The 19,109-nt window shown below is 49.6% G+C and overlaps 1 protein-coding gene across 1 annotated transcript in view; it reads right to left on the bottom strand.

Annotated features, from left to right (window-relative positions):
* LOC141095705 (uncharacterized) overlaps positions 1-19,109 on the bottom strand; it is a 510,166-nt gene that overhangs the window by 471,414 nt on the left and 19,643 nt on the right. Inside the window, 1 exon segment of the mRNA XM_073581947.1 lies at positions 5,067-5,190. Within this exon segment, the coding sequence (XP_073438048.1) occupies positions 5,067-5,190 (124 nt within the window).

Raw genomic sequence — 19,109 nt, 5'->3', positions numbered from 1 at the left:
GAGGGAGGAAGGAAGGAAGAAGAGCGAGCGAGAGGGAGGGAGGAAGGAAGAAGAGCGAGCGAGAGGGAGGGAGGAAGGAAGAAGAGCGAGCGAGAGGGAGGGAGGAAGAAGAGCGAGCGAGAGGGAGGGAGGAAGAAGAGCGAGCGAGAGGGAGGGAGGAAGAAGAGCGAGCGAGAGGGAGGGAGGAAGAAGAGCGAGCGAGAGGGAGGGAGGAAGAAGAGCGAGCGAGAGGGAGGGAGGAAGAAGAGCGAGAGAGAGGGAGGAAGGAAGAAGAGCGAGAGGGGGAGGAAGGAATAAGAGCGAGAGAGAGGGAGGGAGGAAGAAGAGAGAGAGGGAGGAAGGAAGAAGAGCGAGCGAGAGGGAGGAAAAAGAGCGAGCGAGAGGGAGGAAGAAGAGCGAGCGAGAGGGAGGAAGAAGAGCGAGCGAGAGGGAGGAAGAAGAGCGAGCGAGAGGGAGGAAGAAGAGCGAGCGAGAGGGAGGAAGAAGAGCGAGCGAGAGGGAGGAAGAAGAGCGAGCGAGAGGGAGGAAGAAGAGCGAGCGAGAGGGAGGAAGAAGAGCGAGCGAGAGGGAGGAAGAGCGAGCGAGAGGGAGGAAGAAGAGCGAGCGAGAGGGAGGAAGAAGAGCGAGCTAGAGGGAGGAAGAAGAGTGAGCGAGAGGGAGGAAGAAGAGCGAGCGAGAGGGAGGAAGAAGAGCGAGCGAGAGGGAGGAAGAAGAGCGAGCGAGGGAGGAAGAAGAGCGAGCGAGAGGGAGGAAGAAGAGAGAGCGAGAGGGAGGAAGGAGAGCGAGCGAGAGAGGGAGGAAGAAGAGCGAGCGAGAGGGAGGAAGAAGAGCGAGCGAGAGGGAGGAAGAAGAGCGAGCGAGAGAGGGAGGAAGAAGAGCGAGCGAGAGAGGGAGGAAGAAGAGCGAGCGAGAGAGGGAGATAGAAGAGCGAGCGAGAGAGGGAGATAGAAGAGCGAGCGAGAGAGGGAGGAAGAAGAGCGAGCGAGAGAGGGAGGAAGAAGAGCGAGCGAGAGAGGGAGGAAGAAGAGCGAGCGAGAGAGGGAGGAAGAAGAGCGAGCGAGAGAGGGAGGAAGAAGAGCGAGCGAGAGAGGGAGGAAGAAGAGCGAGCGAGAGGGAGGAAGAAGAGCGAGCGAGAGGGAGGAAGAAGAGCGAGCGAGAGGGAGGAAGAAGAGCGAGAGAGAGAGGGAGGAAGAAGAGCGAGAGAGAGAGGAAGGAATAAGAGCGAGAGAGAGGGAGGAAGGAATAAGAGCGAGAGAGGGAGGAAGAAGAAAAGCGAGAAAGAAGAAGAGCGAGAGAGACGGAGGAAGACAAGAGGGAGAGAGAGGGAGGAAGACAAGAGGGAGGGGGAGAGAAGAAGAAGACCAGAGGGAGATATTCATAGATATGAGATAGATGGATAAAAATTCAGATAGATATAAGGACAGACATACTTTTTATAGAGTGCACCCCATTATTCTAATCCTGAGCTGGGATTATAGTAACCACCGATGGTGACTGCAGCCTTTATCTGTAAGCAAGTTCTCCTATGAGTGATCCCGTGCTAATCTCGGCGGAGGTAATAAAGCATGGCATCGAGTTATTCCGAGCAGTTGGACCATGTCAATATGAGCAATGGTGAAATACACTCAGCAATCTGGAGCGGAGCGCCTCATCCCCGCCTGATGATAATTTACAGAGGTATTCCATGTACAGCCGCCTGATGAGATATTTACTGCCGGGGAGATCGGATAAGTAGATGGGCTCTGGCATCAGGGAAATAAATGATGGGCACATTTATGGCGCATGCATTAATCAGAGGATATTTACAATCGCTGTGTAGTCGGGGAGGGCAGCTGTCAGTCACGAGGACGCATCGGCAGGTTTCTCATTTCACTGCTGTTTTCCTACAACCTGCAGAGATTTATAGGGGACTACACAGTGCGCAGAGTCAGCCACAGAATGCAGAAGAAGAGCCGGCCATGGAGATTTCTACCATACATTAGATTATCCGGGCCTTGCTACACATCTCCACATCCACAGGGTCATCATCAGCTCCACATCCACAGGGTCATCATCAGCTCCACATCCACAGGGTCGTCATCAGCTCCACATCCACAGGGTCGTCATCAGCTCCACATCCACAGGGTCATCATCAGCTCCACATCCACAGGGTCGTCATCAGCTCCACATCCACAGGGTCGTCATCAGCTCCACATCCACAGGGTCATCATCAGCTCCACATCCACAGGGTCATCATCAGCTCCACATCCACAGGGTCGTCATCAGCTCCACATCCACAGGGTCGTCATCAGCTCCACATCCACAGGGTCGTCATCAGCTCCACATCCACAGGGTCGTCATCAGCTCCACATCCACAGAGTCGTCATCAGCTCCACATCCACAGAGTCGTCATCAGCTCCACATCCACAGGGTCATCATCAGCTCCACATCCACAGGGTCGTCATCAGCTCCACATCCACAGGGTCGTCATCAGCTCCACATCCACAGGGTCGTCATCAGCTCCACATCCACAGGGTCGTCATCAGCTCCACATCCACAGGGTCGTCATCAGCTCCACATCCACAGGGTCGTCATCAGCTCCACATCCACAGGGTCGTCATCAGCTCCACATCCACAGAGTCGTCATCAGCTCCACATCCACAGGGTCGTCATCAGCTCCACATCCACAGGGTCGTCATCAGCTCCACATCCACAGGGTCGTCATCAGCTCCACATCCACAGGGTCGTCATCAGCTCCACATCCACAGGGTCGTCATCAGCTCCACATCCACAGGGTCATCATCAGCTCCACATCCACAGAGTCGTCATCAGCTCCACATCCACAGGGTCGTCATCAGCTCCACATCCACAGAGTCGTCATCAGCTCCACATCCACAGGGTCGTCATCAGCTCCACATCCACTGGGTCGTCATCAGCTCCACATCCACAGAGTCGTCATCAGCTCCACATCCACAGGGTCATCATCAGCTCCACATCCACAGAGTCGTCATCAGCTCCACATCCACAGGGTCATCAGCTCCACATCCACAGAGTCGTCATCAGCTCCACATCCACAGGGTCGTCATCAGCTCCACATCCACTGGGTCATCATCAGCTCCACATCCACAGAGTCGTCATCAGCTCCACATCCACAGGGTCATCATCAGCTCCACATCCACAGAGTCGTCATCAGCTCCACATCCACAGGGTCATCAGCTCCACATCCACAGAGTCGTCATCAGCTCCACATCCACAGAGTCGTCATCAGCTCCACATCCACTGGGTCGTCATCAGCTCCACATCCACAGGGTCGTCATCAGCTCCACATCCACAGGGTCGTCATCAGCTCCACATCCACAGGGTCATCATCAGCTCCACATCCACAGGGTCATCATCAGCTCCACATCCACAGGGTCATCATCAGCTCCACATCCACAGGGTCATCATCAGCTCCACATCCACAGGGTCATCATCAGCTCCACATCCACAGGGTCATCATCAGCTCCACATCCACAGGGTCATCATCAGCTCCACATCCACAGGGTCATCATCAGCTCCACATCCACAGGGTCGTCATCAGCTCCACATCCACAGGGTCATCATCAGCTCCACATCCACAGGGTCATCATCAGCTCCACATCCACAGGGTCATCATCAGCTCCACATCCTCAGGGTCATCATCAGCTCCACATTCACAGGGTCGTCATCAGCTCCACATCCACAGGGTCATCATCAGCTCCACATCCACAGAGTCGTCATCAGCTCCACCTCCACAGGGTCATCATCAGCTCCACCTCCACAGGGTCATCATCAGCTCCACATCCTCATTCTCCACCTACAGTACATAGGAATTAGGCCAAGTATTGCCCCCTGTCTTACACTACATCAGGCCCACCAGGAGTCAGGTGAGGGTAAGACATTTTGACCAGCAGTGACATAACTTCAATCTCGTGAGCTCAAATGCAAAATCTCCAAGAGGGCCCTGATCTATCATAGGTCGTAACAGTACTGGGTGGTCTTATTTCTGCAAAAGGGACGTTTTGGACCCTCTATGCACAGGGGTCTAGGTGAAAATTCAACCGCTGTACACACTACTGACCGGCAACAAAGGCTGCAATCCTCACCACAACCACCCGGGTGGCCATATATAGACACTTATAGCATAAACATCTCCCAACAGAGCATCGCAAAATCATATTTTTTCTTTCAAAGCTAGTCATCCTGTGCCACTCATCTCAGGATCTGTCAACCGATGAGGAAACACATATGTAAATTGCTCACCCTGTCCTTCTAGAGTTGATCAAAAAGATTCTCAGGATGCTGAGCCAGGAGACCATGGGCGCCGGACTACAGAACTGTAACTGCGCTACTGCCCATGGCATCCCCAACGCATCTTTTGATAAGTACGCCACATGACATTATTACATTACGCACACGTGCTGCTGGGGGTGTCAGGGGTAGCAGGAGGTTTGCTTTGCTCTGGTCCATTGACCAAGAACTACCGATGTGTTTGCTGGACCAGGGTCCGGTTAATGTTTTTGCTCAACTCTGCACGGTCTTAAAACTTTAAAAAAAAAAAAATACACACTCACACACACCAAAATATGCTCCCCCTGTCCTTGTTCATTAGCCTCCGCTGGACTGACAGCAATGATATCCCGACCACCAGCCAGTCGGTGACTTCAGAAGTCAGGCAGCTGCTGGTCGTGATGCCATCTCCTCCATTCCGGCACAGACTGTCGGATCCGCAGGGCTGGAGCAGGTAGCGGAGTGCGGTGGGTTGCCTTTTCTTATTTCTCCCGGCCGACTTTCCCTTTGTCAAGTTTATAAACCTAGAAGAAGCCTTAATAACAATGAATGCAGACGTGTACACTGCCCTCAAGGAGAAGTGCGAATGTGCAAATGGACGCGTTCTAGGGGCAGCATTAGTGTCGTGTCAGCTGTGCAGAGCTTCTGCATAAGAAACCCCCAATGTGTAAGTGCGATCGCCTCTTCCCACGCACGCTGTCTGCTCGATCATCCCACCAGATGTCACCGGTAATGGCTCCTGTTCACATGCATTAACACTTCTCGTAGTGAGCACTGACCTGCGGCTGCTCCATACTGAACAGATAACTGGCCATCAGCTGCAGAGCTTCAGGGCCGCTCGGGTGATATTCCAAGGCTTTCGTTATGGCTTCTTTACATTTGTCACCAGCTCCTTCTTCCATGCTGTCCAAGAAGAAAACATCCAACAATTTTCATTTCTTCATGACTAATTGTAATGCAGTGGCAAAGCGTGTGCAAAATAGCAAAGTTTCCAAACTATAATTTCCGGCTGAAATATTGGCACAATATCGCCTCCCAGTAATGATGCAGTCGCACGTTCTGTGAATGTGATGGACCCACTGGTGCGTGGCTATCAGATCTCAGGGTGATAAGAAGTAATTCATCTGAGTGTCTATCACATGACCAGGACGCTTTGTCTTTTACTGGGAGTAAAAAATGAAGGTTCTATTCGATTACAGCAAGCAGGAAGTTTGCAGATAGTCTATTAGAAAATTGTCTACCTGTTATTTGACAGAATATACAGTCTCACTGAAATGTTTTCTGTTGTCCATTTGCTTCCTAAAAGCAAAGATAACCGACTTTCCAAACAGTCTTCGTTATTAATTTTCTATGGTGCTAAAGCACTTACAGATACTCTGAAGTAGTATCTATCTACAAAAAGGTTACAAATCCCTCAGAGCTCCTGCTCTGTTCTGCTCTACCTTCCCTCAGTGTTAGAGATAGCAGTAGCTAAGGAAATTGGATTGTACACTGACGGAGAGGGGAAAAAGCATGTGTAGGATCAGGGAGGGCAGACAAAAAAAAAGCTATAGATAAGGAAGAAAGTACAGGAAGAGGATATTAGTGCAGAAGCAGTGCTGATATTAGCTAATGAACTCAGCTATCGCTTGGATACAATGATACACTGCGCTGCTGTAAGTATGATTCAAGGAAATTTATTGGTGCCTACGCGTTTCCTGAGTGTTCTCTTCAAGCTTCTGACACTTCCTTGAAGCTCGTGTTAGCGCCATCTAGTGTCTCTTTATAATACTACAACCCCCCTTTTTTTACATTGTTACCATGTTTTTATGATTTAAGATATTTAATATTAAAACACTACTGCACTTTATTTCAAAATATTTTTTTCTTTTTTACAATCAGTATTTTTTTTTTTTTATATATATATAACTGCCCTTAATCAATTTTTTTTTTTTTTTTAATCCGTTATTCAGGGTACATCTCTTTGGATTTACTCTTTATTCTGGAAGTGAATGGATTGATCTCAACATTGATCTGAAAAATCATACCCTATTCCTCACTAGTCACCATACACTCTCAACTTTGGAACTGTGTTCTAGACTCCCTGAGGATGGTTTTAACTACTTTTTTATTGGACCCCGTGATCCTCCGTGTCTATTTTAAAAGAAATATATACATTTTCTTTTTTATTGTTCTTGAGTATGTATTCTTATTATATGCGGTTTTAATATATTCTATAAAAATACAATTACTTTAATGTGCTCGCTGATGTGGCAGTTACTTGTCCTGCCCCTTTTTTTTTTTTTTCCACTTTGGATTGTATATGAACTCCTGCATTGCATGCTTGTATCATGCCCTGATGAAGTGAGCTGGGACAGCTCAGGAAACGCGTAGGCACCAATAAAGCTCCTTGAATTATACCTACAGCAGCGCAGTGTATCATTGCACCTTATAGCCATCTTCATTCACAAGTCCTTGGACCCTGTGCAGACTGCAGCAGCTGTTTCATGCGTTTGTAGGTGTTGTGACTGAAGTTTCACAACCCTATCAGGTGAGTCTCTCCTTGCCTCACCATTACAATTGTGGTTTAAAGGTTTCACACAGTGGATTCGCCCTGTTTTGTTTCTTTTATCGCTTGGATACACACAGACCTCACAATCAGAAGCATAAATAATAATCGCAGTTGCAGAGGGTATGACCACGACTTGGTCAGTGTGTGTGTGGGGGGGGAGTCAGCCAATCCCAGCTGGATGTGCGTCAGAGGAGCAATCAGCTGAAATGTATTGCAGAGCAGAGAACCTACGGTTCCCTGCGCTGCAATTCATGCCATCAGCCAATCAGAGACCGGAAGCGGATGTTAGCATGCCAGGCATTGGAGTTGCATGGCACTGACATCATCATGCATCACCATAGCAGGCATGCCGATGTCAGCTGCTGGCCTCTGCTACAGAAGAGGATGCAACACGTCGAGGCGCTACTGCTCACAACTAGCCATTGTCATTCCTTCATACATTTGACAGACTGAGCGAAGTTTCAGATTTTTCCCTTGTGGGATTGTCAGTCCCTGTAATACAGGCTGGATGTGAGATCTGTATATCCAGGCTACAGCTGTGTTTATTAGCTAATATATCAGCCCAGCTTCTTTTCTGCATCATTGTCCTCTTCATGCTCATACTAAAACAAATATACTGTAGTTTCTACTCAAATAGCTCAGGGATTAAAAAAAATAAATAAATAAAAAAGGTATGGCAGTTATGATTTGGAGGATCAACATAATCTGCATATGCTCCGGATTTAAGAAATTGACATTATTTGCGGATTATGTTTTTTAATCCCTTAAAGAGAATCTATCACCAGGTTTTTGCCATCCCATCTGAGAACAGCATAATGTATGGGCATAGACCCTGATTCCAGCGATGTGTTACTTACTGGGCTGATTGCTGCAGATCTAATAAAATATCTGTTTACTCTGCTGCAGATCAAGCAGTTCTCTGAATACTGAGCCTTGTATAGCCCCGCCCACATCACTGATTGGCAGCTTTTTGTGTATACTATGCATAGTCAGAAAGCTGTCAATCACTGGTGGGGGTTGGAGTTACACAGCTCATGAATATTGAGGACTACCTGGCAGCAGGTTTACTAGTCCTTTAGGGATAATCTCCTTATAATAAAACCGTTTTTATAAATTACTAATATGTGCAGTCTTATATTTTTATGTAATGTATGTATAATTTAAAAACATGGATTTTTGTGATAACTCACCGTAAAATCCTTTTCTCCAAGATGCTCATTGGGGGACACAGATACTGTGGTGTATGCTTCTGCCGCTAGGAGGCTGACACTAAGTGAAAAAAAGAGGTTAGCTCCTCCTCCGCAGTATACACCCTCGCCCCTATTGCGGGCGGAAATCGGTTTGGTGCCAAAGCAGTAGGAGGACAACAAATCAGCCTTAATACAGGTGCAACATGTCAAAAAAACACCACCCTTATGTCAAATTAGTAAATGCACATAAATTTAAACAAAACAAGAGCCAACTGGCTATTAGGGTGGGTGCTGTGTCCCCCAATGAGCGTCTCGGAGAAAAGGATTTTACGGTGAGTACTCACAAAAATCCATGTTTCTCCTTCGCCTCATTGGAGGACACAGATACTGTGGGATGTCCTAAAGCAGTCCCTGGGTGGGAGATTGACTCACCGATCCAAGCTACATGCCTCTTTTGTTTAAAGGTGCGCCACCGCTGCTTGGAGAATCCTTCTACCCAGGCTCGCATCCGCCGAAGCCTGAGTATGACTATTACAATTAGAACACAAAATTCCCAATACATCACTTGGACAGCCGGGTCACAGCAGAGCTCCAAGAGCTCAGTCTCGTGTCTCGTCACTGCATCCTGCGAACCTGTTGAACCCTACAATTGTAATAGTCATCCATACCAAGAGAAAAAAGAGCCAAAGTGTCTTAAGGAAAGTTTCAAATTTTATTTTTTTAAAAGTTCATAATATTTTATTATTAATACACAGATACCAGTTAGAGTGCAGAGAAGGAGACTAACCTCAAAATGCCACCGTGCCTCTCAGGTAAATAACATACCTAATATGTAATCAATATTAGTAAGGTAAGCCAAAACAGGTCAGACCAGATGATGTTAAATACAAAAAAATCAGAGTTAAGATAGCGCTTAACGCACTAAGCGTTCACTAGAATAAAGCACCCAGTGAGCCGTAAATCGATAAAGTGAATTAAAGTAAGACCAGACAGTATTAAGTGCAAGAGGATCACAGTGGAAGTAGCACTGGACACACTCAGCGTTCACTACAATCAAGCGCTCAGTGAACCATAAAGCAGACTGTCGAGCTTACCAGAGAAGGACAGCAGGCACCAGAGGGAAGGTGTGGAGCTCCCCGACGTGCGTTTCGCGGCCAAGCAGGGATGCTTTCTCAAGGGGAAATGACGGAGGATCCGAACAGGACCTTTAACTAACCCTATGAACTAGGTCATGTGATTATATGTGACCAATGGCGGTGAAACAAACGGCGCATGCGCGGTGTGCCGAAGGCACCCCTGTATGCTTCAGAGGCGTCACGTGCATGGAATCCACCTACAGGGATTAACCCTGTGTGAGGTGCCCGCAACGTAGAGACGCCCCGACACAGACAGAGCCCCGACGGAAACATCGCCATGCACACCGTCACCGTCATATAATGGGGACATAAAATGGGAGATAATGTATAAGGAAAAAAGGGAAATGTGCTCAGGCTCACGTAAGTTGCGGCATCAAACACATAAATAGAAGATATACATTACAAAATATCAGCAATACATATGCAATGTAATTAAATAATGTTAAACAGTCACAGGCAATAAGAGCTGGTACAAATACAACAATAATCCCGCAAAAGATCATAAATGGAATGTCCGTATCCTCCATATAGAAAGATCCAATATCCTTTATATTCAGATGGTTAATTCAGAGTCCCACCAGGGCTAAATGAATGGAAATGTAGGGACATCAAGATAATCACTGGTAATGAAAAAAACAATAAAATAAAAACAAGTTAAAAATATAAGATATAAAAACACACACATACACACACCCTCGGAATCGGGGATAGATAAGTGTTGGTGGGGCAAACAGGGGGAATACAGGGGACACCGCAGGGGTTGAGGGAAGCTGATTTTTACAGAAATGGGGCAAAACTTAAAGATTCATTCAAACCATTAGGTGCAACTGTCGAGCAGCACAATCCACCTGGCTTCCATTTGGGCGAGAAGTTTTTTATTATCTCCACCTCTGATCCCAAGGTGGAGGGCCTCAATACCTCTGACACTTAATAACTTGGCATCACAATTGTGATAGACCCTGAAGTGCCGAGGAATTGCTTTTAATTCTCTCACATCTGTCACTGTCCTTGCTGCGCCAATGTCCCGCACATGCTCCGGAACCCTATCCCGAAGCTCCCTAGTAGTGAGACCAACGTAGATCTTGGGACACGGACAGATGGCATAATATATAACATTAGTAGTCCCGCAAGAAATACGTTGTCTGATAAAAAAGTCTCTGGAGCCATCCGCAGAGGAGAACGTAGAGCAGAGCAGGACATTGGCGCAAGCCACGCAGTGACCACATGGAAAAGAGCCGACCTGTGGGGTGTACGTACCCAGAAAGGTATTAGGAGCCAGAGTGTAATGGCTTTTTACTAGGAGATCTCCAAGATTTTTAGATCTCCTAGATGTCATACTGGGAAAGGTGCCTAAAACAGACCCCAGGGTCGGGTCAGATTCCAAGATTGGCCAGTGTTTTTTGAGGATGGTGCGCATATTTTCCCACTCATGGTTGAAGGTGGAGATAAACCTTATAGGGCCTTCAAAATCCACCCTGGTTCTTATTTTTGTGGGATTCAAAAGATGATTACAGTTTTCACACATCTGCGGCTATAGCCGCGTGTGTGAAATCGATCTTTAAGATCCGAGGCCTGTGCCTCGAATCTGGTGTCTGTGGAGCAGATTCGTCTCATCCTTAGGAACTGTCCGACCGGGACAGCTCTAATGGTGGCCGGATCATGTGCTGAGGACACGTGTAACAATCAATTGACTGACGTTGGTTTCCTGAAGACGTCCGTCTGGATACGTCGATCATAAATTTGTTATCATTAAGCGTCCTCATGAAATCGAGCCGGTGCGGCCCCCCGTCCCACAACATTAATATGTCTTCAATGTAGCGATACCAGCACAGAACATGGGAAGCGACCTGTGGGCCCCCGTCGCCAAATATGAATCTCTCCCAGGCACCCAGAAAGAGATTAGCGTACGAGGGCGCACAGGCCGCGCCCATGGCTGTGCCGCGCCTCTGTAAGTAGAAAACATCCTTGAAGACAAAGAAGTTGTGGGTGAGGATGTAGCGCACCAGCTCAATGATCAGCTCACACAGAGGGCCGTCCAGGTCGGAGGCCCCCAAGAAAAGACGAACCGCATCCAGACCCTGGGAATGATCGATGCAAGTATATAAACTCTCAACATCAGCCGTGACCACGAGGTCACGAGGACGCTGTCGACCCGTGACAGGACATCCGTTGTGTCACGGATATAGGAGGGTAAAGTCTCTACCAAAGGTTTGAGATAATAGTCGATGAATTGACATGTAAGATCACAAATGCCTCCTATACCTGACACAATCGGACGTCCCGGTGGGTCAAGGGCGCCCTTGTGGATCTTTGGTAACAGATAGAATGTTGGAACTCTGGGGGACCTGACCATAAGGCCATCAAGGACCTTCTTAGTAATTATATTATCATCCACAGCCCTCAACAGGATCGTCTGTAACTCGCGCAAAAAGGTAGACGTGGGGTTAAAAGACAGCTTTGAATATGTACTGGAATCTTTTAACTGTTGGTAGACCTCCTTTTCATATTTGGAACTAGGCCAAATCACTATGTTCCCCCCTTTGTCAGCTCGTTTAATTACAACATCTTTCCATGTTTGTAATTCTCCAATGGCTTGGCGCTGTTTATGTGTAAGATTATCATATTTGCGCCTAGTGGAAAGTTTCTTGAAATCATCACTGACTAACTTTGTAAAGATCTCTACATTGGAGCTCAGGGACAAAGGGGGGAACCTAGTAGAGCTGGGGTGGACATGAGAAGGAAATTTACTTGCCTGTGGTAAATTCAGCTCCTCCAGGAGGTCCTCCAAGTCAAGAAGTGCCTGCCTCTCAACCTCAGTCATAGATTCAAATGTCTGTTTCCTACTAAGAAGTTTCTTTAATACCAATTTGCACGAGAAAAGATGAAGATCCTTCAGGGCTGTGAAGTAATTAAAATGGTTAGTAGGTACAAAGGTCAGGCTCTTATTGCCTGTGACTGTTTAACATTATTTAAATACATTGCATATGTATTGCTGATAATGTATATCTTCTATTTATGTGTTTGATGCCACAACTTACGTGAGCTTGAGCACATTTCCCTCTTTTCCTTATACATTATCTCCCATTTTATGTCCCCATTATATGGCGGTGACGGTGCATTATATGGCGATGTTTCCGTCGGGGCTCTGTCTGTGTCGGGGCGTCTCTACGTTGCAGGCACCTCACACAGGGTTAATCCCTGTAGGTGGATTCCATGCACGTGACGCCTCTGATGCATACGGGGGCGTCTTCGGCACACCGCGCATGCGCCGTTTGTTTCACCGCCATTGGTCACATATAATCACGTGACCTAGTTCATAGGGTTACTTAAAGGTCCTGTTCGGATCCGCCGTCATTTCCCCTTGAGAAAGCATCCCTGCTTGGCCGCGAAACACGCGTCGGGAAGCTCCACACCTTCACTCTGGGGCCTGCTGTCCCTCTCTGGTAAGCTCGACAGTCTGCTTTATGGTTCACTGAGCGCTTGATTGTAGTGAACGCTGAGTGTGTCCAGTGCTACTTCCACTGTGATCCTCTTGCACTTAAAATAAGTCAGACCAGACAGTATTAATTCACTTTATCAATTTACGGCTCACTGGGCGCTTTATTCTAGTGAACGCTTAGTGCGTTCAGCGCTATCTTTACTCTGATTTTTTTGTATTTAACATCATCTGGTCTGACCTGTTTTAGCTTACCTTACTAATATTGATTACATATTAGGTATGTTATTTACCTGAGAGGCACGGTGGCATTTTGGGGTTAGTCTCCTTCTCTGCACTCTAACTGGTATCTGTGTATTAATAATAAAATATTATGAACTTTTTATAAAATAAAATTTGATACTTTCCTTAAGACACTTTGGCTCTTTTTCTCTTGATATGGATGACTATTACAATTGTAGGGTTCAGCAGGTTCGCAGGATGCAGTGACGAGACACGAGACTGAGTATGGTTTGTGGAAAGTATCTTTTATGAACTGGAGTCGCTGGGGCTATACTGAACAACCAAAAAGGAGTAACACTAATTGTCCTCGCAGGGACTCAACAACAATAACAACACTTTCTTTTAATGAGAATGCAACTAACCCGGCAAGGCCGGATATTATGGGGCCACGAAACGGCCAACCACGGGTCCTTAGCACCTATATTAAACTTATCCTTCCAGGGGGTCTGTTAGGATCACAAGAGTGGCCGCGTTGAGATCGCTGATGCGGCTGCCTTGACGCCTCGATATTCCGGGACGGAACTGGGCTTGACAGGCCCTGAAGAGACGATACCGGTGGGGCACAACAGCCCTGAAGAGGCGATGCCAGTGGGGCGCAACAGGCCCTGAAGAAACGATGCCGGTGGGGCGCAACAGGCCCTGAAGAAGCGATGCCGGTGGGGCAAAACAGGCCCTGAAGAAACGATGCCGGTGGGGCGCAACAGGCCCTGAAGAAACGATGCCGGTGGGGCGCAACAGGCCCTGAAAAAACGTTGCCGATGGGGCACAACAGGCCTTGAAGAAACGATGCCGGTGGGGCGCAACAGGCCCTGAAGAAACGATGCCGGTGGGGCGCTGCAGGCGTCTCCTTGCGGCTCTCGTCCCGCCGCAGAGTTATGACGCAGTCTCTAAATATAGCCGTTGACTAACCTCTGCCTGAGGCCCCTTAGCCAACCGGACGGGGGCCTCTCCTGCCGCCTGTAGCGAGGTGGCGCCTCCTGGGCCCGGTGATGACAGGGCCGCAGCTGTGGGAGAAGACAGGGGGGCAGTGTCCTGACCTCTGTCAAGGAATGGTTTGTTGTCGCAGCGGTCAGTCGAGGTCGTGGACCTGTCACAACAGGGCGGGAAACAGCAGGGGCGGCTGGATGCGACCGTATGAGGGAAGCGGCCGCCGGTGAACGACTCAAGTCTCACGTGTTGGTGAGTCCGCAGTTTTCCTTTCACAGGCCCCTGTGGGTCTCTCCACAACACACCGTCCGCTCCCTCGGTTCTCTCTGTCTCACCCGGCTTCCTGTCTGTTGTCCGGCTCCCTGTCAACTGCCACTTCAGCGCGCCCCCTGCTCCCTTTAAGCTTGCCCCACCCCCTGTTTCCCTGACAACTTCAGTCAAGTCTTTCCTTTTACTGTCCTCCCAGTATCGTTCCCTCAAGAACCCTGAAGGCGGTCCCCTGGGTACCTGCCCATTCACTGTCTGGGAGTCCTTCTCCCCACATTCCCCCACCCTGAAAGCTTGCCAGTCCTCGGGAGAGGGCCTTAGTCTATTGAGCTCGGTCTGTAGGGGTTTCAATGTTCGTTGCCATACGAATTGATCTTGCTCATATCGTTCGGGGGTTTGCCGGCTGTTGACCGCTCGGAGTGTCTAAGTTCAACTGGGGTAGAATCGTCTGGGGTGGTGGACATCGGTGGGCTGGTTGGTGCGGGCGGGCCTCCGGGTCCCAGGAGATAATCTTCGTCGTCGTCCGGGTCCCAAAATACGGAAGACGGTTCGGATGTCGACGGGGCAGGCTCCGGTTGCTTCGGGTCGGAGGAAGTACATGGGTGTTACATATTACGATGCACAACACGAGCGGGCAGTGTTTCATCCTCTTCAGGATGTATTTCGTACACCGGTCCGTCTGGATGGATACGGCGTAAGACCCGATAAGTACTTTCTTCCCAACGCGGCTCCAGTTTGTTTTGGGGGCGTTGATCTAGCACAAGCACCCGGTCCCCGCTTTGGAGGTGAGGAGGCGGGGTTGTATTCTTCCCTGGGTGCTCCCAGTCTCGGAGCTTGGTGTGTACAATCGGTGAAGAGTTTGCAGCCAATGACGATGATTTCGGACCCAAGACGACACTCCAGTCCAGGGCTGAGGTTCTTCGGGGTCTAACTCCACCTCCGTGATCCCTTTACCTTCTCACCCAAACAGGGAATAGGGGGTATAACCAGTTACTCGATGTATCCTATTGTTATAGACCCAAACTAATTCGGAAACATATTCGGGCCGACGGGCCTTCTTGTCACTCTCCAGAGTGCGCAACATCTGAATCAATGTCCGATTAAATCGTTCACAATCCCCATTCCCTTGCGGGTGATACTGTGTGGTCCGGGATTTGTCAATTCCATAGAGGTGATGTAGTTCTTCCATGAGTTTTCCAAAAAAACATGCTCCCTGATCAGAATGTATTAGTTGCGGACAGCCGTATACTTGTATAAAGTTTCTACAAATTGCGGAGGCAGCTGACTCTGCAGTCTGATCCCGAGTGGGGGTGACCACAGCGAACTTGGTGAAATGATCTACCATAACGAGACAGTGTTCATATCCCTGGAATGTGGGCCCAATGGTCAAATAATCCACCGTCAGGAGCTCATGGGGCGCTGAGGTCACAATAGTCTGTGTTGCGGCTCGCTGAGCGGGCGGTTTGGCTAATTCACACAACCGGTAGGTCCGGCAAATTTCGTCCACAACAGCCGGCAAGCGCGGGTGGTAAGCTTTCTGTTGCAGCCATTGCAAAGTTTTTTTTGTTCCGAAATGGGCCCCTTTTTCGTGAGCCTCCCGAGCCAATACATGAAGTTGGGCTCCTGGCGTAACCACCTGCCAAACCATCGAGGTTGTTTGTGATGTTATTTTACGATACAATAATCCCTTTCGGGTAACCAACCTCTCCCATTGTCGCAGCATAAGCAACAGGTCCTGAGCCAAACTTTGCCGTTGAGAGTCAATGGATAATTGCCCGGCGGCGACCCATGTTCTGAGAAGACCAATCTCTTCGTCTTCTTGCTGCTGCTGTATCCACTTATCCCGGGATTGTTCCAGTATGCCCCTTGGGGTCTCAGATGAAGATATCTTTTTATTGTCAGTTGTGAGCACGGTAGCAGTGAGAGCGAACGGGATTTCCTCCCCTTCCAATTCTTCGTCTCGATTTTGCCCTGGAGTTGTATGTCGAATCCTGGAGAGGGCGTCTGCATGGACATTCTCGGCCCCTCTATTGTAGATAATCTTATAATTGTACTTCGCCATCCCGGCCACCCATCGTTGTTCCAGAGCCCCTAATTTGGCATTTTCCAGATGAGCCAGCGGGTTGTTGTCAGTTCGCACTACCCGCTAGGTACTCCACGAATCTCTCAGTCATAGCCCACACCACTGCGAGGAGCTCGAGCTTAAAAGAGCTGCAATTGTCAGGGTTACGCTCGGAGTCATGCAGTGAGCAGCTTCCATATGCGATCACCCTCTCCCGGCCATCCTGAACCTGTGACAACACAGCCCCCAGCCTGTGAAGACTCCCGTCAGTGTGCAAGATGAACGGTTGAGAGAAATCCGCATAAGCCAACACTGGGGCATCCGAGAGTGCAGCCTTGAGGTCTCAGAAGGCCTCTTCCTGAGGGTGTTGTCACTGGATTTTGCGTCCATTGGCCCCAGCGGGAGCCCCCTTCAGTAGGTCGTGCAGGGCTCGAGCTCGACATGCAAAATTCTTTACAAAGCGACGGTAATATCCGGCTAACCCCAGAAAAGCCCGCACATCTTTCACCGTCTCGGGGGGTAGGCCATTCCTGGATAGCAGCAACCTTCTCCCGGGATGGCCTCACACCCTCTGCTGAAACGACATGACCCAAATACTCAATCTGAGAGCGAAATAGGTGGCATTTCTGAGGCTTCACCTTCAACCCGTACTTTTGCAACCGGCTGAGTACCTGTCCCAACCGCTTCAGGTGGTCCTCAAAGGTGGCGGCATAGACAATGTCATCATCCAGGTAGATCAACGTGGCCTCAAAATTGAGATCTCCCAGACATCGCTCCATCAATCGCTGAAAGGTCCCGGGGGCGTTGGCCAACCCAAACGGCAGCCGATTGAACTCAAACAGTCCCATGGGCAATATGAACGCCGTCTTGGCCCTATCTTCTTCTGACATGGGCACCTGCCAGTACCCACTGGCCAAGTCCAGGGTCGAAAAATATGTTGCCTTTCCCAAGGCGGACAGGGATTCTTTTATGCGGGGCAGCGGGTAAGAGTACTTAATAGTGCAAGCATTCAGTTTACAATAATCCACACAGAATCGTAGTGTACCATCTTTCTTCCGGACCAACACGATTGGGGCCGCCCAGGGGTTTTGACTTTCCCGTATCACCCGCTTTCGCAGCATTTGGGCCAGCAAAGTTTTCACCTCTTGATAGAGTTGTGGCGGAATCTGTCGATATCGTTCCCGGATAGGGGCCGCTCCTGCTGTGGGGATTTCATGAGTGATGGCAGTGGTACACCCAAAATCGTCCTTATGACTAGCAAATACTTCATGGTACTGTCCCAGCAATGTTTTTATCTGTGCGAGTTGGGCTGCAGTTAACCCAGAAAGCTCGGCCCGCATCTGCTCCAAAATATTTCGGCCCTTCTCTTGGGCCGAGACTTCGTGGGCCTGTAAGGTTCGTATTGTTACATCCCAAGGATCCTCAGGGTGTACTCATAATTGAACCGCCGGAGCTGGCAGCACTACTTCTAAAGGCCTTACTAGTTTGGCCAGTACAGTCCGTGCTTTCAGAACGGTGTCTCGGTCTTCAAGGTTAACGCAGCGTACCAGGACGGATCCTTTTTGCACGGTAGCCAGGGAACGGGCCACCAGTATGCCAGGAAGTAAGCGCTCCGAGTGACACGGCTCCACCTGCACCTCCACGCCCTCCAAGGGTATCGGGGCTCGAATGGGCAGGGCCACCACAGTCTGTCCAGGAGGTAACACAAGCAGGGGAGTCGCTGGCGTGATGACCTTACCCAGAGCCTCGCCTTCCTGGCGGTCCTGATGTACCCGTGCTCCCCGCACCAGCTGCTGGAATACCTGCCCTTGGGCTGTGCGAGAACCCCACTGCTTCAGTATCCTCTGTGTAGGGTCATTGAGCAGTAGGTTGCCGAACTCTCGTAGAACATTCATGCCTAGGGTAACGGGGTGTTGCTTATCAGCTTCTCCTTGAGTCAGTACCACCCCTCTGCGACCAAGGGATTTACCGCACAGTGTCACTTGCACCCACACCACCCCGGCAACTGGGACCGGCAGTTGGTTGGCAGCTACTAATCTGATCACGGGCCCCCACTGAGGCCTGGCTGCTTCCGGGAGGTTCTGTTGAAAGTACGTTGCGGGCATAGTGGTTACTTGTGACCCCTTGTCCACCAGGCACCGGACGGCCCGGCCCTCAACTTCTGCCCAAACCACTGGACATTTTGCTACCAAATCTTCGGGACTTCCACCACCCCTAGTTGTGGTTTTCGGCTCTGAGCGGCGTCGCCCCAGTCCGGCCCAGGGTTTAATGGCCACCGGGGTGGGTATCTCCCACGCCGCGGACACTCTCGGCAAAGTGGCCTGGTTCTCCACACTCAAAACATCGGGCCTGTGTAGACTGACCACCCCGCGGGGAGCGCGATCCCCAAGAGCCGGGGTTAAAACTAGGTTGTCCAGTCCCGGTTCTTCTCTTTACTTCGGCCAACTCGCCCTTAATACATTTCAGCTCTCGCTTCATCTCTTCCACCCACTGAGGCTCCTCAACTACACTCGCGGAGGCCTCCACACCTCGGACTTTCCCCACGGGGACCGCCATCCCCTGCTCTCGAGCATGTGCCTGACTCCCCACCTGTGAAAAATCTATTCGGGGATTCATTCTGATCTGTTCCCGCAGTGCCTGTTTGACTAATGGATCTCGCAAACCAGTCACCAGTAGGTCACGTAGGGTAATGTCAACAGGTCCTGCCCTTACCCCGTCCTTTCTTTCTATAGCCGTATGCAATTCTTGAAGGACATTCATATACTCTGTGATCGTCTCCCCCTCTATTTGCATCCGACTAAACAAACGGGTTCTTAACTCTCCCACATTAATAGGGTCCCCATGGGTCTGTTCTACTATCTGTAACACTTTTTCAAAAGTGTTGCGGTGCCCCAGAGGTTTCAACATCACTGACCTCCGCGCCTCCCCGTCCAGTGCCATGAGTGCCACCTCGGCCTCCAGATCAGGGGTC

This window comes from Dendrobates tinctorius, unplaced genomic scaffold (assembly GCF_039654945.1).
Source record: "Dendrobates tinctorius isolate UK_male_01 unplaced genomic scaffold, ASM3965494v1 ptg000070l, whole genome shotgun sequence".
NCBI lineage: Eukaryota > Metazoa > Chordata > Amphibia > Anura > Dendrobatidae > Dendrobates > Dendrobates tinctorius.
Note: the sequence above shows the minus strand (reverse complement) of the source record. Positions and strands in the feature narration are given on the sequence as shown.